At 37.3% G+C, this 26,289-nt stretch overlaps 1 protein-coding gene across 23 annotated transcripts in view; it reads left to right on the forward strand.

Moving 5' to 3' along the window:
• Positions 1-26,289, forward strand: part of IQCH (IQ motif containing H) — a 247,006-nt gene that overhangs the window by 86,039 nt on the left and 134,678 nt on the right. For 22 of the 23 annotated variants that reach the window (XM_031002514.3, XM_031002515.3, XM_031002516.3 and 19 more), the window contains 3 exons: positions 3,184-3,312; positions 16,466-16,542; positions 18,965-19,003. In XM_031002514.3, the coding sequence (XP_030858374.3) occupies positions 3,184-3,312; positions 16,466-16,542; positions 18,965-19,003 (245 nt within the window). Of the gene's footprint in view, positions 1-3,183; positions 3,313-16,465; positions 16,543-18,964; positions 19,004-21,136; positions 21,303-26,289 lie in introns of those variants that run through there. The other variant, XM_019011081.3, reaches the window with a different exon arrangement.

The following is a 26,289-nucleotide window of genomic DNA, read 5'->3' on the forward strand; positions in this document are numbered from 1 at the left end:
AATTCTACCATTTCAGCCACAGATAGAGAATAAACACAGTGGCCAGGCGCAGCGGCTCATGCCTCTAATCCCAGCACTTTGGGAGGCTGCGAAGGTAGACGGATTGCTGGAGTCCGGGAGTTTGAGACCAGCCTGGGCAACATGGCAAAACCCCAACCCCGACAAAAAAATACAAAAATGAGCTGGGTATGGTGGTGAACCTGTAGTCCCAGCTACTCAGAAGGCTGAGGCGAGAGGATGGCTTGAGCCCTAGAGGCGGAGGTTGCAGTGAACTGAGATCATGCCACTATACTCTAGCCTGGGCTACAGAGTGTCTAAAAAAAAATAAAAATAAAGAAAGAAAGAAAGAAAAAGAGAGAGAAAATAAACGCAGAAACACAAAAAAGCTTACCAGTCCAGATATCAAAGAGTTGTTATCCTTCCTTGTGAACAAGAAATTCCTAATTTGAGCTCAAAATAGACAGATGGACAAAAACTAACAAACTCTATTCTCTATAAGACATTAGATCATTTCCAGAGATCACCAAATTCCCAATCATGGCAGCTGCCAACAGGGAATAACTTGCCATCCATAAATGAACTAAAAAGAAAAACAAATTAATAGAGAGTAAAATTAAAATTAGAAAAACAAGAAACTTTAAATTAACCTGTGGGGGCCAAGAAAAATCATGCCTGGGCTTGACTTCCTGTGAGATACATCATTTCTGATTACTTCAGGTGACCGTTTTGCTCATCTCAGTGGGAACTCCAAAATGTTAAAGGATGATTTTTTTTAAAAGTGAAGTTATGACTCTTATATAAATATAAAATGAACACATGTCAAAGATTTTATTAGCTTATTGATTAAGTGAGGGAACTAGTAAGATGTTACAGTAAATTCAAAGGACAATCCAAATAGACACATTTATAAATTGAGAATATTTAAATAAATTTGCAAATGGATGCAAAACTAGCTTTTCCGGGAGTGGTCCTTCCATGTGTAAGAATTTAAATTTGCATGTGTATAAACAATAATTAGTGACATTCTTATCAGATTTCTACAAATGAACCTTAATCTTTACAGAATTATAAAATGGACAATTAAAAACAAAGATGCAGAGTGGTTCACACCTGGCACAGTGGCTCACACCTATAATCTCAGCACCTTGGGAGGCCAAGGCAGGAAGATTGCTTGAAACCAGGAGTTCAAGACTAGCCTGGACAATATAGCAAGACCTAGTCTCTACATTAAAAAAAAAAAAAGCCAGACATGATGGTGCTATTCCAATAGTTTAAGCTACCAAGGATAAGGCAGGAAGATCACTTTAGCCCAGGTATTCAAGGGTGCAGTGAGCTATGATGGTGTCACTGCACTCCAACCTGATCAACAGAATGAGACCCTGTCTCTAAAAAAGTAAAACAAAACAAAGATGCATACAGAGTCCTGTAGAACTGTAGGTCAGATAATCTTCAGAGATTCCAGCATTTCAATGAAAAGATACTCAGTAATCTCTTCTGCTTATTCGAAAATCTTAACTTTTTCCTTCCAATAGTAGATGGGCACACATATGTGTTTGTCTGAAATTAGGATAATTGCTTCAACCAGCACTAAAGCAAGGGTTGAAATCGTGCTTATAGTCTTCAGAATTCTCAGAAAATGAAACTGACTCTTGAAATGAAAAATATATTAAATTATAGGGAGACCTGTTTTTCACATCTGCAAAACAGGCAGAGTTCTTGGAAATGAAATTTGATATTTATAGGTGGAAAATATTTGTGAGGACAAAGAATTAGTCTTACAAGATTTTTAAAGTAGTTCAATCTAGTGTTATAAAAATTAAAACCTGAAGTACTAATTTCAAAAAGGTCCTAAAGTGTTATACTCTGGATCAGTAATTCTTAAGTGTTAAGAGTACAAAAGATTAACCTGGAGCGCTTATTTAACATGTATGTTACTGGGCCCCAATTCTAGTGGTTCTCTAACTTCAGCGCACATGAGTATCTCCTGGAGCCTTCAATAATGCAGATTCCCAGGCCCTGTCCTCAGAAGTTTGGACAGGTTGAGTTGGGGCCCAGGCATCTCCACTTTTAATAACAAATTCTTCCCCTAAATGATTCTTCAGTAAGTAAAGTGAAGATTTCTCTTTGAAATCAGTGTTTTACAAGTGAACTATTTTTCAGCTCTCCAACCCTTCAGTGATCATTCTACTGAATTCCTATAACACTACACTAACATTCTTAATAGTAATATAGTATAGAGGTCATAAGGTAAATAGAAATAGCATTGGTCCCTCTTAGAAGGGACCAAGTTGTGTGCCAAATTCTTCAACTTAGGCCAACTTGAATACACAGTTTGTATTCTAGGATTTTGTTGAGACCCAGAGCTCTTTACTTACTTTCTATTATGTAAAAGAGCAACAAGAAACTGAAGCCCTACCACAAATTTATTGCAAGTAGTCCCCAAGTTTCTAGGTTTCTGGCTTCAACACAGTAGATCCACCTTAACAAAAGTTTTCCCTCTAACAGCAGGCTTGGGTCAATCATTCATTGACTTATTCATTTGTTTATTTATTTAATGATGTCTCTTATCCTTTAAAAGATTTGGCACCAGCCATGCTAACACAGTATGAATGCTAGGAATTGTAAATTAGTTACATTAATACTAACCATTTTGCCCAGTTGTATTAAAATAACCTATCTGAGCATTAATATCTTCTGGTGATATGAGAAATTTCTAAAAATGACTCCTTATTTTATAAAGCATGACTGATTATACAACAGGGGCATGGTTTCAAGTACACAGATTTCCTTCTTTTGGAACAAAGGATCTCCTTAGTTATTAAGAATCTGTGCCTGATTTCTCTGAATTTTAAAAAGAGTAATAATATTACCAATGATTGAAAGTATCATAAGTATAAAGAAGTTTTAGTTTGCCTTGAAATTATATTTCCACCTTAAAATGAAATTAGTGCAATTTTATTTCATATTACTGCCATTGGAAATGACATTTTTCCTTGGGTTAGAATATTACATTTAAATGAATGTGTACTGTAGCTATTTTTTTATGCAAAGGATTAAGGCACTAGATGTACCCTCACAAATAAGATGATGAATGGAGTAAGTTACACTTGTGAAATTTATAGAGCTCAGACTTTGTGGAATTGCTTGGAATTAAACTCACATTTTATTAATGTTTCTTTTTAGGGATTTTAAGTATGATAGAACGAGGTCTGATTCCACCAACAGCAAGGATTACCTTTCAGAATCCACCCATTACACCCAGAGCAGCTCCTCTGCATAGTTTTGATGAAGCACGTAAGATTCCAACTGTAGGTAAGACACTCATGCATCTCAGTTCAGTTGGGGACACACAGAAATTATCTCTGCCCCAGATCTAGCCTTCTAGTAGCCAACTTTTGTCCTCAATAATAGGACAAGATGAAAGTTGTAATCATCCTGAGTTTCACTACATTCCCACAGTCAGCTATTTCTTCTATAATTCTATTTACAATATATTTCCTTTTCACTTTGAGCACTATCAGTTTTCATTCTTTTGGTATACTTTTAACCTCCTTAACCAACTCTGTCTTTCATTTGTACCTTTTTTGTGAAAAAAAAATGATGTGGATTTATCACTGGGAGTCAAAGAGGCAATACTACTACATTCTTTAGTCTGTGTGCAAACTCAAAAACAGATGCACAGTGACCAATGACTGACAGACTTTGAATGGAATGACTTGAATGGTCACTGACCTTTATATGCATCTGTCACTTATGTAGTGATTTGTGGAATAGAATTCTAGCAGCAAATTTATATTTTATGCAATTACAATTTTATGGTAACTGGAATTTGAACTATGTTGGGGTACTGATGTTATTTAACTAAACTGTAATACTAGAATTTGTACATACTGGAACAGTCCAAAGTGAAGGCTATCTTTACATTAAGTGTGAATGTTCTAAATACACCAATTAAAAGACAGAGATTGTCAGATTGGATAAATAAGCAAGACCCAACTGTATGTGGTCTCTAAGAATTGCAATTTAAATGTCAAGACAGATAGGTTAAAATAGGAGTAGGGTGAGAAGTGACAAATCTTTCTATAGAAGAATTCCAAATAATGTATTTATTTTTATTTATTTGTTTTTGAGATGGAGTTTCACTCTTGTTGCCCAGGCTAGAGTGCAATGGCACAATCTTGGCTCACTGCAACCTCTGCCTCCTGGATTCAAGCGATTCTCCTGCCTCAGCCTCCCAAGTACCTGTGATTACAGGCACCCATCACCACGCCTGATTAATTTTTTGTATTTTTAGTAGAGACGAGGTTTCACCGTGTTGGCCAGGCTGGTCTCAAACTCCTGACCTCAGGTGATCCACCTGCCTTGGCCTACCAAAGTGCTGGGATTACAGCCATGAGCCAGCGCACCCAGCCCCAAATAATTTAAACAGTTACCTCTTCCTCCAGGAAATGGAGCTTATTTATCCACCCCTCCCTTCTCTTTGAATGTGAGTTGGATTTAGTGATTCACATCCAAAATAGAGTACAGAAAGAAGAAAAACAGAAAATTCGCAATGGAGAAACCTGCAAACCCTGCCTTAACCAAATGACCAAGGATAATATCATTAGTCATAATTCATGTTGATATCATGTGCCCCCTAATATGATATGATGAGGAAGGACTTCACCTTTATGTTATTCTGCCCCAACAACCTGTAACTACAGAAAAACTATGGGAAAAACATCAGACAAACCCAAATTTCAGGCATTCTACAAAATACCTGACCATACTCCTCAATACTGTCACGGTCATGAAAACAGGGAAAGACTGACAAACTGTCACAGACCAGAGGAGGCTAAGGAGACTTGATGACTAAATACAATGAGATATCCTGGAAAAGATCCTGGAACAGTAAGAAGACAAGAGTGTAAAAACTAGTAAAATCTGAATGAAGTCTTGAGTTTAGTTAATAATAATGTATCAATGATGGTTTCTTGCTTTTGACAAATGGACCGCGGTAATGGAATATGTTAACATTAAGGGAAACTGAATGAAGGTACACAGGACCGTTCTAGATTATCTTTGCAACTTTTCTGTATCTAAAATTATTCCAAAATAAAAAGCTTGTATATTTTTAATTCAAAAATAAATTATAGGACTAGACACAAATTAAATGTAAATTAAAAATTAATAAAAAGGAGAAAGATGGAAAAAGATACCATACAAACAATAATGAAAAGAAAGCTGGATTGGCTCTATTACTATCAGATGAAGACACATTAACAGGAATAAAGAGGCACATTAATGATAAAAGGATCAATCCAGCAAGAAGACATACATTCCTAAATGTGTATTTACTTAAAAACAGAAATATAAAATACATGAAGCAAAAATTAATAAAACAGAAATAATAAATCCAGAATTATATCTCACAATAATCAATAGAACTAGTAACCCCCACAAAAAAATACTATAGAACAGTGGTCCCCAACCTTTTTGACACCAGGGACCAATTTTCTGGGAAATAATTTTTCCACAGACAAGAGGTGGGGAGGAATAGTTTCAGGATGGAACTGTTCCACCTCAGATAATCAGGCATTCGATTCTCATAAGGAGCATGCAACCTAGATCCCTCATATGTGCAGTTCACAATAGGGTTCTTGCTCCTATGAAAATCTAATGCTGCTGCTGATCTGACAGGAGGCATGAACTCAGATGGTAATGCTTGCTCACCTGCCACTTGCCTCCTGTTGTGTAGCTCAGTTCCTAATGGGCCACAGTACCCAGTCTGTGGCCTGTGGGTTAGGGACCCCTGCTATAGAAGACTATGATAGAACAGTATTATAGGCCATGTAGACCATTATAGAGCATTAAAACACAACAGAACATGCATTTACTTCAAATGCACATGGAACATTCACCAAAATAGACCATATTCTGGACCATAAAACAAATATTAACAAATTTAAAATAGTTAAAATCTTACACATTATGTTCTCTGACCTTAACAGAATTAAACTAAAAAGTAGAAAATCCCCCAAAGGCAAAAACACACTTCTAAATAACCCGTGGATCAAAGAGGAAGTCACAAGGATATTAAAAAAATATTTTGAATTAAATGGGAATGACCACACAACATATTGAAGTTTGTAAGATGCAGCTAAAGTAGTGCTTAAGAAAAATTTTTAGCATTAAATGCTTTTATTAGAAAAGAAGAAATATCTCAGATTAATGATCTAAGCTCCCACTCTAAAAAACCAGAAAAAGAAAAGCAAATTATACCCAAGCAAGCAGCAGATGGAAATAATAGAGACAAAAGTAGAAGTCAGTGAAATGGAAAATAGAAAAAAAAAAAAGGAATTCAGTGAAACCAAACTGTGTTTCATGGAACATTTTTATAAAATTGGTAAGCCTCTAGCCAGACTAACCAAGATTAAAAGAGAGAAGGCACAAATGACCAGTATCAGGAACAAAAGAGGAGACATCATTACAGATCCTATAGACATTTAAAAGATGATAAGAGAACATTATAAACAACTTTATGCCTATAATGTTGACAGCTTATATTGATGGACAAATTCTTTGAAAGACAGATACTACCTAAGCTCACTCCAGAAGAAATAGATAACCTGATTAGTCCTATATTTATTAAAGAAATTGACTTAGTACTTAAAAACATTGTAAGAAAAAAAATGATACCATATGGCATCACTGGTGAATTCTACCAAACAATTAAGAAAGAAATATTATCAATGTTGCAGAAATTCTTCCTGAAAAATAGAATAGAAAGAAACACTTCCCAGATAATTTTATGAAGCTATTGTCACCCTGACACCACAACCAAAGACTTTAGAAAAAAACTACAGCCCAGTATACTTTATGAAAATAGATACAAAAGTCCTTCACAAAATATAGCAAGTTGAATCTAGCGCGCTCTCTCTATATATAGATATATATTTATATATAGATATATAGATATTTTTATATATTTTATATATCTATATATTTATATATAGATATATATGTTTATATATATATAGAGAGAGATTATGTATTTTATATGTATTACATCATGACCATGTGGGGTTTATCCTAGGAATGCAAGGCTGTTTCAACATTTAAATATCAATCATTGTAAGTCACCATATGAATAGACTGAAGAAGAAAAACTATATAACCATCTCAATTTTAAAAAAATCAACATCCATTTGTATCAAAAGCTCTAAGAAAATTAAGAATACAAGGGAACTTCCTCAAACGGATAAAAGATGTCTACAACTAATATCACAATAGTGTTTGAATGAATGCTTTTCACCTAAGATCAGGAACAAGACATGGTTGTGCACTCTCACCACTTCTATTGAACATTGTACTGAAGTTCCTAGCCAATGCAGTGAGGTAAGAAAAAGAAACAAAAGACATGCAGATTGGAAAGGAAGAAATAAAACTCTCTTTGCAAACAGCACAATTACTGCATAGAAACTCGCAAGCCATCACACACACACACACACACACACACACGCACGCACACACACAAAAGCTACTAGAACTAACAAGGGAGTTCAGCAAGGTTTGAGGACACAAGATTAACATACAAAAATAAAATGAATTTCAATTTGTTAGAAATGAACAATTGGAAATTGAATATTAAAAAAATACCATTAACATAACACCAAATATTAAATACTTAGGTATAAAGCTAACAAATATTTGCAAACATACGGATGCTGGATGCTATAAAACACTAATGAAAAAATTAAAAGAAGACCTAAGTAAATTAGAAAGATTAGCCATGTTCATAGATTAGAAGACTCAATATTTTTGTAATTAATTTTCCCCAAATTGATCTATAAATTCAATACAGTCCCAACCAGGATCTCAGTACGATTTTTTGTAGAGGTTGAAAAGCTGATTCTAAAGTTTGTGGAAAGGGCAAGGAGCTACAATAGCTAGTACAATTGTGAAAAAGGAAAACAGCATTGGAGGACTCTTGTTATCTGAGTTAATATAAAGCTACAGTAATCAGGACCGTGTGGTATTGGCAAAAGGATAAACACAGAGATCAATGGAACAGAATAAAGAGTACAGAAATAGAACCACACATACTTGGTCAATTCATTTTTGACAAAGATGCAAAGGCAATTCAATGGAGAAGGCATAATTTTTTCAACAAATTGTGCTGGAAGAACTGGACATTTATATAAAAGGGAAAAAAAGAACCTTAACCCATTCCTTGCACCATGTACAAAAATTAACCCAAAATGGTTTATAAAATTAAATATACAGCCTAAACTATAAAACTTTTGGAAGAAAACAAAGGGGAAAATTTTTTGTGTTCTTGAGTTAGGCAAAGGTTTCTTAACATACCACACCAAAGGCAAAATCCATAAAATGAAAAAATGGATACATTGGACTTCATCAAAATTAAACACTTATACTCTTTGAAACACAGTGTTAAGAAAATGAAAAGAAAAGCTATAGATTGGCCAGGCACAGTGGCTCATGCCTGTAATCCCACCACTTTGGGAGGCCAAGTTGGGTGGATCACTTGAGGTCAGGAGTTTGAGACCAACCTGGCCAACATGGTGAAACCCCATCTCTACTAAAAATACAAAAATTAGCCAGGCGTGGTGGTGGGTGCCTATAATCCCAGCTACTCGGGAGGCTGAGGCTTGAATCCAGGAGGCAGAGGTTGCAGTGAGCCGAGATTGCACCATTGCTCCAGCCTGGGCAACAAGAGCAAGACTCCATCTCAAAAAAAAAAAAAAAGGAAAGAAAGAAAAGCTATAGATTGAGAGTTAATATTTTAAAACAATAACTGATCATGTATTTTTATCCAGAACATATAAAGACTCTTAAAACTCAGTGATAAGAAACAAACAACCCAATAACATAACAGACAAAAGACATGAGCAGACACTTTACCAAAGGAGATACATGGATAGTAAATAGATACATGAAAGCATGCTTAACATCATTAGTCATTAGGGAAATGCAAATTAAAACCACAGTGGGATACCACTACATGAGGATATGGAACAATTGCAACTCTCATTCCTTGTTGGTAGGGATGCAAAATGGTACAAACACTTTGGAGAACAGTTTGGCAGTTATTTATAAAGTTAAACATGCATTTACTGTATGACCCAGCAATCTCACTCCTAGTTATGTATTTACCCAAGATAAATGAAAACATATTTACACAAAAACCTGTATATGAAGGTTTGTAATATATGAATGTTGCTTTATTCATATTCACCAAAAACTGGAAACCACTCAGATGTCTCAGCTGATGAATTGAGGTACATCCATACAATGGAGTACGGCTTGCTCTAAAAAGGAACTAATTGCTGATACATGCAACAATACGGATGAATCCCAAATGCATTATGCGAAGTGAAAGAAGCCAAACTCAACAGGCTACACACCATATGATTCTATTTACATCACATTTTTAGAAAATGAAACAATGAAGACAGAAAACAGATCAAGAGTTGCCTGGCGATGGGGAGAGTAGTTGACTGTAAAAGGGGCATGCAGGAATTTTGGCAGGTATTGGAATTGTTTTTGTTTTTTTTTTTGTTTGTTTTTTTGAGAATGGAGTCTCGCTCTGTTGCCCAGGTTGGAGTGCAGTGGCGTGATCTCGGTTCACTACAACCTCCGCCTCCCAGGTTCAAGCAATTCTCCTGCCTCAGCCTCCCAAGTAGCTGGGACTACAGGCGCCCGCAACCACCCCCAGCCAATTTTTCATATTTTCAGTAGAGATGGGATTTCGCCATGTTGGCCAGGATGGTCTCAATCTCCTGACCTCGTGATCCACTCGCCTAGGCCTCCCACAGAGCTGGGATTACAGGTGTGAGCCACCGTGCCTAGCCTGAAATTGTTTTATATCTTGATTGTGGTGATGGTTATATGACTTACACATTTGCCAAAACTTATAAAAGTATACACTAAAAAAGGGTGAATTTTACCGTATGTAAGTAGTAACTCAGTAAGTCTGACTTTTAGAAAGAATAATGGGGGAGGGACACCTGCTTGACATGAAAGGAAAGCATAGGGAGCTGTACGCAAAGCTGGAGAAGTGGAATTCTAAGGAGATGGCCTGTATGCATCAAACTAGAGATGCCAGGGCCCTCCCTGAAATACTGAATTAGTCTTGAAGTAGATATGCTGCACATCACTGAATTCATTTCTTTTGGCTGCTGTAGAATATTCCATTTTGTTTGTTTGTTTATTTTACTTTAAGTTCTGAGATACATGTGCTGAACGTGCATGTTTGTTACATAGGTATTTATGTGCCATGGTGGTTTGCTGCACCTATCAACCCATCATTTAGGTTTTAAGATCTGCACACATTAGGTATTTGTCCTAATGCTCTCCCTCCTGCTTCCCCCCACCCCCCAACAGTCCCTGGTGTGTAATGTTCCCCTCCCTAAGTCTATGTGTTCTCATTGTTCAGCTCCCATTTATGAGTGAGAACATACAGTGTTTGGTTTTCTGTTCCTGTGTTAGTTTGCTGAAGATGATGGTTTGAATAGACCATAGTTAATTTATCCAGTCTTCTGTTGATGGACTTTTGGGTTGATTTCATCCTTTGGTATTGTGAACAGTGCTGCCATGCATTCCTTCACATTTCCTACTGAGTATGCACAAGCATTTTTCTTGGTCAATAGGAGTGGAAGTGTTGGTCATGGGGTAGGCGAACATTCAACTTTAGAAAGTAATGCCAAACTGTCTTTTAAAGTCATTGCATCAATTTACGTTTCTACCTTCAGTAAGATACTCTGTGAATTCACATCCTTGCCAACTCTTACTATAGTTATTATATCTTACTAGTAAATGGGAACTTTTATCACTGCACACTGTCCTTCATTATCTCTATAATTGCTTTTTAGCATAAATAGCATTTTGTCTGTTAATATAGCCACATCAGCTTCCTTTTGGTTATTGTTTGCCTGGCATATCTTTTCTCATTTTTTTACTTTTAATCTTTCTGTAGCAATATGTTTTAAGTCTGTCTTTTATAAATAGTATATAGCTGAATTTAAAAAAAAATCATTCTGACCATCATTATCCATTTAGCATTTACTGTATTTACAGTTATTCTAATTACTAATATATTTTGATAATATTTCTTCCATCTAGACTGTTTCTGTTTGTGCCCTGCCCTGTTTTGTTGCTATTTCATTTTCTTTCCTTTATTGTCTTCTTTTGAATAGATTATTTTTCCTCATTATACTTTTATTCTTCTATTATTTTGGAATTGATACATTCCTTTTATATTCTTATTGTGATTAGCTTCTTATTTTCACATGCATATATTACTTATCAAAGTCTAAAGTTAATAAATATCTGTACTTTTCCCTTTAACAGTATAAAAACCTCAGAACATTTTAACTCCATCTCCCTCCTGATGTAGCATCTATTTTTCTTATGTATTTTAGTTGTATCTTTTTAAAAAAACCCACAAGACATTATTGTTAATGTTTTTTATGTAATCAAAATTTGTTATATTAGCCAACAGATTTGTCACTGTCTTTGCTCTTCATTCCTTGTTGCATCTCCGACTTTCAATACTGCATTCATTTACATCTCCCTAAATTATATTCTTTCAATTTCCACTAGTACAAGCCTGTTTCTGCTGGTGGTAAACTCTTTCAACTTTTATTTGCCTCAAAATGTGTTTGTGTCCTGACTTTTGAAAGTTATCTTGTCAGCACATTCAATATATTATTTCATTGTTTTCTAGCAATTATATCTGCTATTGAGGAGCCTGTGGACTATTGAGGAGTCAGTGGTAAATAGTGGCTAAAATTGTGGATGAAAACAATTTGTCTTTTGTTTCCTCTCTAGTTGAAATAAGTTCTTTTTGTGTTTTGTGTTCTACAGGTTCATTGTGATGCATCTAGGCATATAGGTCTTTTTATTTATCCTGCTTTGTATTTATTGGGATTCTTGAATCTGTAGACCAATGTCTTTCATCACTTCTGAGCAACCTAATCCATTGTTTATATGCATTTAATAGAAAACAGGAACATTCCAGTACTTTGGGAGGCTAAGGCGGGCAGATCACGAGGTCAAGAGTTCGAGACCAGCCTGACTAAAATGGTGAAACCCCGTCTTTACTAAAAATACAAAAATTAGCCGGGCGTGGTGGTGCGCACCTGTAATCCCAGCTACTCAGGAGGCTGAGGCAGGAGAATTGCTTGAACCCAGGAGGCAGAGGTTGCAGTGAGCCAAGATTGCTCCACTGCAATCCAGCCTGAGTGACAGAGCGAGACTCAGTCTCAAAAAAAAAATAAAGAAAAAAGAAAACAAGAACAATTGATAATAAGTGACGTAAGCCTAATTAAACACAAGAAGACAGAAAAAGAAAAGCAGTAAACTGAGAAAAAAAATGAAAGGAAATAATGAAAATAAAAGCAGACATTAAGAAAGTAAAAACAAAAATGACCCAAAATAATTAAAAATTGGCTTCTTTATTTTTTTATTTTATATTTATTTATTATTATTTTTTTTTGAGACAGAGTCTCACTCTGTAGCACAAGCTGGAGTGCAATGGCGTGATTTCAGCTCACTGCAACCTCTGCCTCCAGGGCTCAAGCAGTTCTCATGCCTCAGCCTCCCGAGTAGCTGGGACTACAGGTGCGCGCCACCACGCCCGGCTAATTTTTTGTATTTTAGTAGAGAGAGGGTTTCACCATGTTGCCCAGGGTGGTCTCAAACTCCTGAGCTCAGGCAATCCACCCACCTTGCCCTCCCAAAATGCTGGGATTACAGGCCTGAGCCACTGCACCGTCAAAAATTGGCTTCTTTAAAAGAACATAAAACAGGCAGATCTCTGACAATAATGATAAAGAAAGGAAAATAGAAGGCACATGTAAACACTATTAAAATGAAAAAAGGTCACTAACTATAGATACAGTAGAATTTTTTAAAAATCATAGTATGATAACTTTGTGCCAATATATTTTAAAATATGAAATGAAAAATTTCCTAGAAAAATGTGAACTACCAAAAATAACTTGAGAAAAAATAACAAACTTAAAACAATATTATTAGATAATTTGAAATGGTAGTCAAAAATATCTCTCTGTCTTTTAAACACACACACACAGACACACACTCACATACTCTAATATGCCAGAGGGGAGAAGGCCTCAGGCCTTTTATAGGGAAGTTTTACCAACCTTAACAGGTCAGTTAATTCTTTTTATACTATTTCATAGGGGAAAAAAAGAGGAAAAGCTTATCAACTGATTTTATGGAGCTATTATAACTTTGCTACCAAAATTGAAAAAGCACAGTAGAAGAAAAAATATACATAGATCAATCTTATTTAGGAACATAGAGGCAAAGATTCTAAAAAACATTAACATTTTTTAAATGTTCATCATAATCAAGGAAAAATGTAAGGAAAGTTCAACATCAGAAAAATTTAGCAATATAATTCACCATATTAACATATTTAAAAAGAAAAAACCTCATGGTCTCAATATATACCAAAAGAAAAAAAAATCATTCAATACTTTTCAACATTAATGATAAGGGAAAAATCCTTTGGATGGAGCAGAATAGAAGAGAATTTTCTGAACCTGATTGTTGTTATCAACCAAAGCCCTAGAGCAAAAAATACTCTTAGTAGGGGAAATTTTGAAGCATTCCTTTTCTACTTCTCGATTAAAAGCAGAGACAAGTCAAGGATGATCATTGTTGCCACCATTTTTGTACTGAGGTCCTAGCACATGCAATAAGACAAAGTATGGAAGGAAGAGAAGAGGGAAGGAGGGAGAGACGGGAACAGGTAGTACCACTCAGGAATGCATGTGACTATAAATATCAGAAAACTACCAGTTGCCTAAACAATGAAGAATTTGTCTCGTACACAAGAGATTGGAAAGTGAGGAGCCTAGGGATGGTGGCATTGATCAGCAGGTTGTCATGGTATTCTTTCTACTTTACCCTCTTTGGTATGTTTGATTTAATCCTCATGCTTGCCACCTCTTGGTCATAAGATGGCTTCTGCAGCCCTGGGCCTTACATACACATTCCAGGCCAGATGAAGGGGAAAATAGTGGTGTCAGTCTCTTCCCAGAAACCTTGGGGTGGACTTTCCCTTACATCTCACTGCTCACTGCTAGCTATGAGAAAGGCTGGGAAAGTGGATGTCCAGGGATAGGGTTAGAGCTAACATTAGGATTATAGACATACTTATACTAAATACATTCTTAGAATGATGTTATGCTTATTCTAATCCATTCATGGAAATTCTGTTATTCTTTGTTGAATAAGTATATTTAATATTTGAGACATACTAAAAACTTATTTATTGTTTATCTTAAGTTAAAATTTAACTGCATGTTCTTAAAAAAATTTTTTTTTCTAATGTGCTAGGAGTTGGGCATATTGTCACTCTGAAAAATCTGAGGCTCTAAAATTAGTAATAACTGGCCGGGCGCGGTGGCTCACGCCTGTAATGCCAGCACTTTGGGACGCTGAGGTGGGTGGATCACGAGATCAGGAGATTGAGACCATCCTGTCGAACACGGTGCAACCCCGTCTCTACCAAAAAATACAAAAAAAAATTAGCTGGGCGTGGTGGTGGGCACCTGTAGTCTCAGCGATTCTGGAGGCCGAAGCAGGAGAATGACGTGAACCTGGGAGGTGGAGCTTGCAGTGAACCGAGATTGTGCCACTGCACTCCAGCCTGGGCGACAGAGCAAGTCTCCATCTCAAAAAAAAAAAAAATTAGTAATAACTACCACAAAAGCATACAAGTTTGTCCAGAAAGACAAGGATTTTTTCCTCTCCATTAACTCTGGCAAAATTTACCAAACAGATTTTTTCCAGCAGGGAAATTGAGTAGCAAAATAGGCAGTGCATTAGGATACAGTTTTGTAAAAATGCAGACACATTCCTCAAATGCATGTGTCTCATAAAATCCAAGGCCACATGAAATAATAATTTAGTGATAGCATTTCTGCAGACAGCTAAGAAAATTCTTATTGATATCATTAACTGTGGATTAGCCATGTGAAATTACTTATCCTTGAGATCTTTATCCTACCAAATTGTATTAAAATTTTACTAAAATCCTTTAAAAGTTATGCCCACTTGAAAATTTCTCAGCTGCTGTTTTGTTTGAACATGGGAATGTAGCCATAAATCTCACTTTTATGCAAGAACCTGAAAATTAAACAAAAATTGTACTGAGTCTGCAGACAATAGGAATAACAAATTTTACTGGTGAATCTGTGGATTCAAAGCAGGCTGAACACAGGATGTGGACTTACCTTCAGAAGTGGGAGAGCAAACTCCAAAGTGGACACCAGGGAAGGAGAGCATAGAACTGAAGGCAAAAACTATACCCTTAAAATGGGGTCTTCATACACTACTGGCCAGGGGATAGTGAGGACTACAAGTCACAGGGAAGCTTGCCGGAAGCCAGGGAAACAAGAGGGGTGTAAAAATGGGGTGATCAAATGCAACAAAGAAATCCCTTTTGTGAAGGTGAGTTTCACTGAAAAGGCTCTACTATTTTTCCTACTCTTTAAAAAAGAGCTGAAGATATTCCTTGCAGCTCAGTTGAGACAATCTAAGAGAACCAAGTCCTCAAAGTGAGATTCTAAATTATATATTGATATCCTTTACTAGCGTGCTGTTTTTGATCAATATCTGTCAATTCCTTCTAAGATTGTTGTTATAGAAAACTAACAGAAAAGGGGGTTGAGCTGAAGGAATTGAGCTGAAAGAAGCCTCACTTCTTTTATTCAATTAACCATTTAAATAAATTTTTTGTTCTCTTTCTTGGGATGAGTAGTATAAGGATTTTTCTCCCCTGAGAATGTCAGACTTGGGCTTTTGGTAAAGGGCAGTCAGGTTTGCTGCTAGGCAGTAGGAGAGATGTGATTGAGAGCATTGTCTAGCATGTGGGCCCATTCTTCCTCGACCATGGACTAGGTGTGTTCTCTAAAAGTTGTTGCTTATAGACTTAACTAATTTCAAAAATAATCTTTATGGTGCTTTTCACTTCTATCACTTCCCTCAGTCATTTAACTTTTTTAGAATCTTTTTTTTTACACAATAGAATAGTCCATATGTAGCTATGTTAAATCACATTTTACATGAACCTGGGAATCTGGCTATTTAAAGAAATCTAACAAAGCATTTTATAAGACAGATATTACTCTCTAATTTGCCTGCTTTTAAAATGTGCCTGCTTTTAAAATTTGCCTTTTTATCTAGGCAGTTTGCATAAGGTGGGCTGACCTTGTATTCTAATAGAACTGTTGCCCTCTCATGCTCTTGGCTTCCTTTTGAAGTCAGTGATCATAGCTGTTTCATTGAATGCATACAGAAAGAAAGGTAGTGAGCGCACAGTGGGTGACAGAGCCATTTGACTTTCAAGGTGCAAACCCAATAGCATCCAACCAGTGACTCAGCCTCTTCTTCTGGAAAAGGTGACATGTACTATCTTCATCCACAGCCACTTTCACTATACCTCGGGAACCACCTCCATCTCCAGCAGAAGTGAAGTTCTTTCCCAAGAAACAAAGATCAAAGGTATTTATATTCCTCACTATAGAAAGAAAATTATTCTTATTTACAGCACTTTCTGTGAGATATTTGGTGATTTACACGTTATTGAGTTGTACCTTCAACATAGAAATAAGTGCTATTTCAGCTGCTGCTGGTATGCATTTGACTTTCAAAAGGGGAATTGTACAAGTCAACTCTAGCATAATGTTATTGGTGGGGTCTAAAAAATTCAATCATGTTGCATCATTGCAAGATTAACTAAATGACTGGGTCAGCCTCTAATACTAACTGGTCAGGAGTCCAGTAGCTATTGCTTTGTATCCAAATTTGTATGGTATAGGATGTCTTATTGTGAGGTTCTACTGTATTTTATTTGTCTTTAAATACAGGCTAAACAGGCAAGATCTCCATACATAGAATACCTTAATGAAGCAGGGGAAAGAATTCTGTATTATCATTATTATTATTATTATTTCAAGACAGAGTCTCACTCTGTTGCCCAGGCTGGAGTGCAGTGCACTATGTCGACTCACTGCAACCTCTGCCTCCTGGGTTCAAGCGATTCTCACGTCTCAGCCTCCCAGGTAGCTGGGATTACAGGTGCCTACCACCATGCCTGGCTAATTTTTGTATTTTTAGTAGAGACGGGGTTTCACCATTTTGGCCAGGCTGGTCTCGAACTCCTGACCTCAAGTGACCCACCTGCCTCGGCCTCCCAAAGCGCTGGGATTATAGGCATGAGCCACCACGCCGGGCCTTTTTTTTTTTTTCTTTTTTAACCATCATGAGGCACTTTCTTTTCTTTTTTCTTTTTTTTTTTTTTTTTTGAGATGGAGTCTTGCTCTGTCACCCAGGCTGGCACAGTCTCGGCTCACTGCAACCTCTGGCTCCCAGATTCAAGCGATTCTCATGCCTTAGCCTCCCGAGTAGCTGAGATTACAGAGATGTACCACCACTCCCGGCTAATTTTTTGTATTTTTAGTAAAAACAAGGTTTCGCTATGTTGGCCAGGCTGGTCTTGAACTGCTGGCCTCAAGTGGTCCACCTGCCTCGGCCTCCCAAAATGCTGGGATTGTAGGCATAAGCCACCACACCGGGCCAAATTCTGTATTCTTTAACATTAACTCCTCACAGTACAATGTAATTCATTCTTATGGAGATTCCCCCAGTTTAAATGTGCTGGACTTTTGTACCTTGCTTTCTTATGTTTATGGACTGCAGACAGACTTGTGATTTTTGAAACTTTTCACCACAGAAAGGAGACAGCTGGCACTGTCTTTTTCTGGCTTACCTTATGTGGAAAGTGGTCATGTTTACAGCTGCTCTCAAAAGAAAGAAGGAGAAATTGAAGAGCGGAACAAGAGAAATTAATCCTACTGCCTCTCCATAGTAGACTGCTACCTGCTCTTCCCAGACTTTTATCTTTCAATATTGAAATCATCAAGAGGTTTCACTGTAATATCAGCACTGGTGGGCTGTGTCCCCTTAAGAGATTTCCAAGCTATTTATGTAGCAGCATGTCATGTGACACCCCAGTTGCCATGGCAAATATTTGTGTTTCATGAAAAATGTGGGTAAAGAAAATCAATGTAAATGGCCAAATCCCAAGACAGACAGGCCTTCAGGCGAGTGTTTGGCCTGCACCATTATTGTTTCAAATTCAGCTGTTTAACAGGCTGTGAGAAGGCCATGGGCTAATATGCATAATAGGAACAGGCGGAGGCACCTGTTTTGATTCTCACCCTGTTGGAGCGCTCAGGTCCCACAGTTTTATAGATAACAGATCTACAGGTAATACAAATATTACGACTAGGTTTTAGCCAGTAAATGGTTTACCACGAAAAAAATAGTTTTAAATCATGACATATTTTCTGAATGCTAATGAGCCCTGGCTTTAATTTTCTCTGTTGACTTCACAAAGCTCTCCCCAACTGCTGGAAACAGTAATATTTAATGACTTTTTCCTGTGGTCCCAGATTGGTACAGCATTTCTAAATTGACTCTTCAATGGTAAATGTAATTTTTCTCATATTTTGTGGGAAGTGTCCTGGGCATGGAAGTTAAAAGGCTAAGAGAAGGACTTCAGTATGCCAAGCCTCGTGATAGAGCCAGTACAGACCTTTGATCAGACACCACCACAAAGCAGTGTGGTGCCACGCTAGTGTCCCCTAGAAGTGGGACTTGGCATCTGATTATAGTTGTTTTTGTAAATATTTACTTAGTCAAACTCTTTCTTCAAAGCAAACGGGGCTTGGCAAACAGAGCATCGTTGTCAGTGTGGGAAAGGTCTTTCTAATTATTAGCTCCTGCCTGCGTGGAAAGAGAGAACAGGCTGGCCCAGCGGGTAAAATGGGGAAGGGGGTGAGGCTCTGAGCCTTCTATTTGTTTTGTAAAATTGCCCATGAGAGTCGTTTTGATTTAAACTGTGTCTCATTCTTCATTGTAGGGGAAAAGCAGAAGGTCAAGAGGACATCGTGATAGGAAGGTCTGTAATTTGTGTGACTAGTTGAAATTTAGGGTCTGTCACCTGATGTCCCTTCCTTTTGCTGCAGGGCAAGAGTATGGGTGACTGCTTGACAGCTGGAGATGGCAACAAAAGTTCGTGCTTCCTTTGTAAAAGAAATTAGATCATGGTTTCAGGAAAAAAAAAAACATGGTTCATTTAAAGTGAAAACCCTTTTTTGCCTCCTTTTGGGACTGAATTACTTCTCAGGCTTCAGTCCAAACAAATGACTTAGCGTCCTTAAAATTTGGCTGAATCACATCAATCTTCAAATTCAATCAAAGATTTTCATCTTTTAAAAGTACGCTTAAAAAGAAATAAAATGTGAAAAATAATGTGGTTGTCCCCCAGCACGTGCTTATATGTGTGCATGCATATAGGATGCACACACACATGCAACATACTGCATGTATGCTGTAGTACAGATGGGATTTAGAGTTAAGCTAATCCTAACAACTAAGGTTACAAAAACATTGGAAAAATGAAATAGCCCCCACAATATGGCAAGTACATGCCAGCAAGGAACATTCCACAAGGCCATGCATGGGTAATAAAAGTCCTGAACTTGAAGTAGGAATGCACCTGATTCTCCTTTGAGCAAGTCACTTGACTTCTCTGCTCTTCACTTTCCTCCTCTGACAAATGAGGATAATACCTTCCTTCACATAGAGTTGCTGCAAGGATCAGATGCGTTAATGTGTGTGAAAGTGTTTTGGAAAAGTACTTGTTATCATAACTCATTGGTCCATTATTAAGAGCATCTTCTAGGCCTCCCTTTCTTGGCGATCTCTTATCAGTAAGAATTTCACAGGGATCTTAGCCATCTGCTTTCAAGGAAAAAGAGCCCGCCTTTGGGGTCACATTTTATTCCTGCAGAGCTGTGCCTAGATAGAGCTGTATTTACATCAATGATTACATACAGTCCCTCTGTACCTAGACAGATTGCTCCTTGGTAAACTAATCAGTGCAACTAGATCCTTCCTCTTGCGTCCCTTGACGTCTTACTGTGAGAAAAGTGTGAGCTTGATTCTGCAGGTTAAAAATAGGATGTGTTTACGAAAAGTAAGGCATTATTTATCTGGAATATTTGTAACTGCTAATGTTGACTGAGCATGTCCTGCATGCATGGCACTAAGCATCGTTCGTACCCACTGAACCCTCATAGCAGGCAGAACCTATGTGCTGCAGTTGTCCCCAGGCCCACTCAGTTGGTAAAAGGGTGCAAAGGATCCAGCTGACACAGTGAAGCTCCAGAGTTTGTGCTCTCTGCCTGTTCCAGGTTATGAATGCTTCCACATGGGTCAGCTTTTCAAATAGTACTACTACTGCTCTTGTTACTACTGCTGCTGTTGCTGCTGCGACTGCTACTTGCAGCTAACATATACTGAGTGCTTACTCTTTGCCAGGCTCTGTTCCTAATGTCTTAAGTGGATTATCTCACTTCGTTTTCACAGGATTTCTGTGCAATAGGCACTATTATCATTCAATTAGTCATCCAATTAGTAAATGACAGAGCCAACATACAAAACTGGACTATGTAACTACTAGAGCCCCAAAGCATTAGAAATTTTTATAAATATCAATCATTTTTATGGAAACATATTACATTTATTGCATTTCTAAAATATATTACACTTCTGCCTAACTAATATAATCTTTTCTCTATTCAATATCATGTATACAGGTAATCAGTTTCTGTGTCTTTTACTGTTTTCTTCAATAACAGACAGCAGTTACCACCTTTGCTGTTGTGTCTGCTTTCATCGGCTCCGACTTTAACAGCCTTTTCTATCTTATAGCTCAGTTAACCAAACCCAATTTAAGAAGTTGAATAAGTTTAAGTCAGTCAGGCTTTGCACAGGATCCGAAGAATAAAAAACGATAGTAGAGTTTATAATAGTTATTTCAATAAATCTGAGGCATCCTTATTTTCAAGAATCTAGTTCAAAGGTTTGAGGTTGTTAAAATTGCCTGTCAGGAAATAAATCTTTTTATTATCTTAAGGCAAGCATAAAAACTATTTTAAGATTCACTCAATTTTAATTAATATTTTGATAATAAAAATCTATTTTATGGATAAAACAAGCAAACAAACAAATATTTATTCTACTATAGGAGTACAGACCAACTTCATGAGTGTGTTTGCTTCTGGGAACAGGAAGAAAGAGGAAGGAGAATGAAAAGAAATACGGAGAGGATGTTAACTTTATATATATATATAACATACACACATATACTCACACACCACACACACACACACACACACACGTATATATACAGCAAAGACGACAAAAAATTAAACAAAAATGTGTCCGTGGTAGTTTTTTATATTATTCTCTATACTTCTCTGTGTGTTTAAAACTTTTCCAAAACATCTCCAAATTAAAAAAAAAAAATCCAAATTGAAGAAAAATATAAAAGAAAATCCTGTTTCCTAAGCCATCCTTGTGTTGTAAAATTTATATTGGTGTAGAAAGAATAGGTTTGGGTGATAACATTGTAATCTCAAATTTGGGGTCTCACTTCTCTTAGTCATTCTTTTCAATTGTTATTTTCTTTAGTATTTTCCCAACATATACTTCTGATCCTGTCATTTAGAAAACTGTAATTATTTTATGGGTGAGTCAGCTGAACTGTTTTAATCAGGCAATATGTGTGACATTAAACATATCACTGCCCCATCTGCTCTCATTTCCTTCTATCTGTATAGAAAGGAGATTGGATCAAATCAGTGTTTTTAAGGGGCTTCCATATCCTCACCCTACAGCCCCAGGAAATCCTCACCCCATAGCCCCAGGGAAAGAAGAGAAGCAAAAGCTCCTAGCAATAGGGGGCTGTAGGCCCTTATATCCACAACACTTGGGTTTTTTATTTTACCTCTTTGCTATCAAACTAAATGGTATTTGAACAAAGTGTTCGAGGCTTTAAAATGTATACTTTCAAAACCACTAGATGATATCTAGCAGCAGTTTTGGCTTTAACATGTCAAATCTGGTGGGGGAATAAGCCTACTTCTTAAAGGGCACAGGGTGCCTCCCTGGCTGACTTTGCTCCCAGCACAATTTAGTCTCCTTTCTTGTCTTGCCCTAAAGGGCTGGAGAGAGGGCAGTTCTTAAGAGAATTAGAGCTCTGCAACCTGGAGATACAAAATGAGATTCAAAAGCAAGTCCAAAGCTATTTTTTTCTCTTTTAGACTCATTCTCTCTCATAAAACTTCATTTAACTTACCATCTTAAAGGAAGAAGAGAAAAGAAAAATCCAGACACGGAAAAAAAAAAAAAAAACAACCCCTGTGGAATCTTTTTTAAAAAGCACAAATCTTGATTTTTTTTTTTTTTTAGATGGAGTCTTGCTCTCTCACCCAGGCAGGAGTGCAGTGGCATGATCTCGGCTCACTGCCACCTCCGCCTCCCTAGTTCAAGCGATTCTCCTGCCTCAGCCTCCCAAGTAAGTGGGACTAGAGGCGTGCACCACCACACCCAGCTAAATTTTTTTTTTTTTTTTTTTTTGTATTTTTAGTAGAGACGGGGTTTCACCATGTTGGTCAGGCTGGTCTCAAACTCCTGACCTCAAATGATCTGCCCACCTCAACCTCCCAAAGTGCTGGGATTACAGGCGTGAGCCACCGTTCCCAGCCTAATTTTTATTTTTTCAACTTTTAGGTTCAGAAATACATATGTAGATTTGTTACATAGGTATTAATAAGTTGTGTGTCATGGGGATTTGGTGTACAGATTATTTCATCACCCAGGTAATAAGCATAGTACCCAATAGCTCATTTTTGGATCCTCACCCTCTTCCTACCCTCCACCCTCAAGTAGGCCCCTGTGTCATTCCCTTCTTTGTGTCCATGTGTACTCAATGTTTAGGTCCTACTTATAAGTGAGAACATGCAGTATTTGGTTTTCTGTTCCTGTGTTATTTTGCTTAGGATAATAGCCTCCAGCTCTATCCATGTTGCTTCAAATAACATGACCTCTTTCTTTTCCATGGCTGCATAGTATTCCATGGTATATATGTACCACATTGTCTTTATCCAGTCTACTATTGATGGTAATTTAGGTTGATTCCATGTCTTTGCTATTGTGAATAGTGCTGCAGTGAACATAACACATGCATGTGTCTTTACAGTAGAATGATTTATAGTCCTTTGGGTATATACCCAATAATGGGATTGCTGGGTCGAGTGGTAATTCTGTTTTAAGTTCTTTGAGAAGTCACTAAACTGCTTTCTACAATGGCTGAACTAATTTACATTCCCACTGGCAGTGTATAAGCATTCCCTTTTCTCTGCAACCTCACCAGCATCTGTTATTTTTTGACCTTTTTATAATAGTCATTCTGACTGGTATGAGATGGTATCTCATTGTGGTTTTGATTTGCATGTAGAATCTTTTAAAAACAGTTACCATTTTCTCTAATTCATTAGAAATTGCCATCCTCACCTATGCGTTTTCATCATTAAACTTTCCAAATGAATTGAAATTATATAGTTTTATTTGCCAAACAATTTTTTTGAAATTCTTGCGGAACAATTTTTCTTGTAATTACCGAGAAAAACTACAAGGACTGTTTTTACTACTTTTCATAGCATTGTCTAACTGAACATTTTTATTACATGTGATTAATAATTTTGCTTATATACAACAGAAAAAAGGTTAAATTATCAGCCAACAAGATAATCTGTATTTTTTCACTTTATCTCTTTCATTGATCAAATTGTGACCTGATCATTCATAGAAAATTTGGAAAATTCAGAAAAGAGAAAAAAAGTATAGAAGGATTTTTTTCCCCATATCACAATCCTTTGGTACTATTTAAACTTTGGCATATTCTTTTGTTGGTATTATACTGTATATTCAACTGTGGTTTTACTCTTTTCATCTAACAATTTATCATAAACCTTTACATATATGATTTAAAATTCATAAAACATTTTTAGTGGCTTTATAATATTCTTTATTAAAGATATACCATACTTTTCTTTTCATCCTATTGCTTGACATTAAATTATAAATGTTACATTATTAATAAATAATTGTTTTTGTTTTGAGATGAGGTCTCTCTCTGTCACCTAGTCTGCAGTGCAGTGGCACGATTGTGGCTCACTGCAGCCTTGACCTGCCGGGGCTCAAGCAGTCCTCCCACCTCACCGTCCTGAGTAGCTGGGACTACAGGCATATGCCACCACGCCCAGCTAATTTTTTTGGCATTTCTTTGTCGAGATGGGGTTTTACCATGTTGCCCAGGCTGGTCTGGAACTCCTGGGCTCAAGTGATTCGCCTGCCTTGACCTCCCAAAGTGCTGGGATTACAGGCATGAGCCACCACACCTAGCCTGTGGAACTTCTTGATCAAAGGGTATGGACATTTTTGTATCTCAGTAGCCAAACTTTGCATTAGCGCTCCAAAACTCAAGGTATAAGTTTGCAAATAACTTGTATGATCATAGAACAGCTTTGTGCTGTGAACCCAGTCCAACTGGCTATAAGCTTAAATTTTAGTATTCACACTTTCATACATTCATTCATTCAACTAATCCTTTTTGACCTTTACCGTGTGCCAGGCAGTGTACTAGATAGGCACTGGGGACACAACAATGAACAGAGCAAACCTAGTCCTTGTCCTCTTGGGGTTTATATTTTAGTGAGAGAGGCAATAATCAGATATTTAATATAATATCAAAGAGTGAGATAAGTGCTATGAAGAAAAATAAACCAGAATACATATGTAGGTATAGGAGCCACGCACGGTAGCTCACGCCTGTAATCCCAGCACTTTGGGAGGTCATGGCATGCAGATCACTTGAGGTCAGGAGTTCAAGACCAGCCTGGACAACATGGTGAAACCCTATCTCTACTAAAAATACAAAAATTAGCCGGCTGTGGTGGCGCATGCCTGTAATCCTGGCTGCTCAGGAAGCTGAGGCAGGAGAATCACTTGAACCTGGGAGGTGGAGGTTGCAGTGAGCTGAGATTGCACCACTGCACACTAGCCTGGGCAGCAGAGGAAGACTCTGTCTCAAAAACAAAAAAAGAATACATATATAGGTATAGAGAATATGACAAGGTGGAGCTCTGTAGGAATTTTATAAGTATTCTTTAGTGATCTGGATCAAGGAACGTACTAGACCCACATTTTTCTCAGGAAACGTGGAATGTCAAGCTTTACTTTGGTGATAATAGCAGTCCTTTTTGAGGCTTGCTCTTTTTCCCATACGTGTAGAGAAAATTATGATGCTTTGCTCAGACATCTGGGAATCCAGGCTGCTTTTGATTCCCATCCTGTCAGGCTTCCTGTCCACATCCCCAGCAGGTTCAACCCATCCATCATAATTGTCCCCAGTGGTCCTTAACTATGTCACATTTTCTCAGAGAATATTAGAGGTGTAACAGAAAAGATGAAATCAATGCAGCAGTAAAATGAAATGTGTCTCTAGAAGGAAATTTCACATTTGACTGAAAATAGACCATCTATTTACAAAATCTTCTTGATTCTATTCTGTTTGATCTTCAACCAGATTTTGATCCATCGTGTGTTTTTGTTCCATGAGAATGCATCAAAGGATGGGGATTTTTCTCCTCAGGAAGTGTTTCAGAGTTCAGGAAGACTCATTTGAATAAAGATACCTTTCAAAGCAATTGCAGAAATTATTCCTAGAAAATTGCTGCTGATCTGAGTGGCCTTTACACTCAGGTCTCTTCTTTTATATGTCTCTGCTCGATGAGTTCTGTTTTTGCCTTTTATTCTCTTTGTAAAGGTTAAGGACTCTGACTTTCACTTCTAATTGGCACTTAAGGATTACTTAGACAGTTTCTAGATATTATGAACTGAAAGCCATTGACTTGCAGGCCCCAGAATACTGGAACACTACTCTTTGGGGTTCTCTCCCCATGACCACCTTTACCATTAGGTGGTGTGGGCAGTCGTTCATCTATTTTGATTTCAGAGTTACTTGAAAGAGTTTTCTATCTGAAAAATAGAATACGAAAAAAATCCCCCAGGTTTTTTTCATGGTGCATAAAGTGATGCCATTGGAGATAGTTGCCTTTGATTTGATGGCTTTACTGGCTCCAGAAGTTTATTAAAAAGCCAATACCCCTGCAGGGGTGACACATTAAGTCAGAGAGGCATAGGGTATCAAAATTAGAAGTGCCCTGAGTGATCTCTTAATGGAAACTGAAACCCACAGAAGTGGCTTCCCAAGGCCACAGAGGAAGGTGGTAACAGACTAGATTCTGGGTCTTGTTGCTTCTGATACACCACACT

Source organism: Gorilla gorilla, chromosome 16, assembly GCF_029281585.2.
Source record: "Gorilla gorilla gorilla isolate KB3781 chromosome 16, NHGRI_mGorGor1-v2.1_pri, whole genome shotgun sequence".
NCBI classification, from domain to species: domain Eukaryota; kingdom Metazoa; phylum Chordata; class Mammalia; order Primates; family Hominidae; genus Gorilla; species Gorilla gorilla.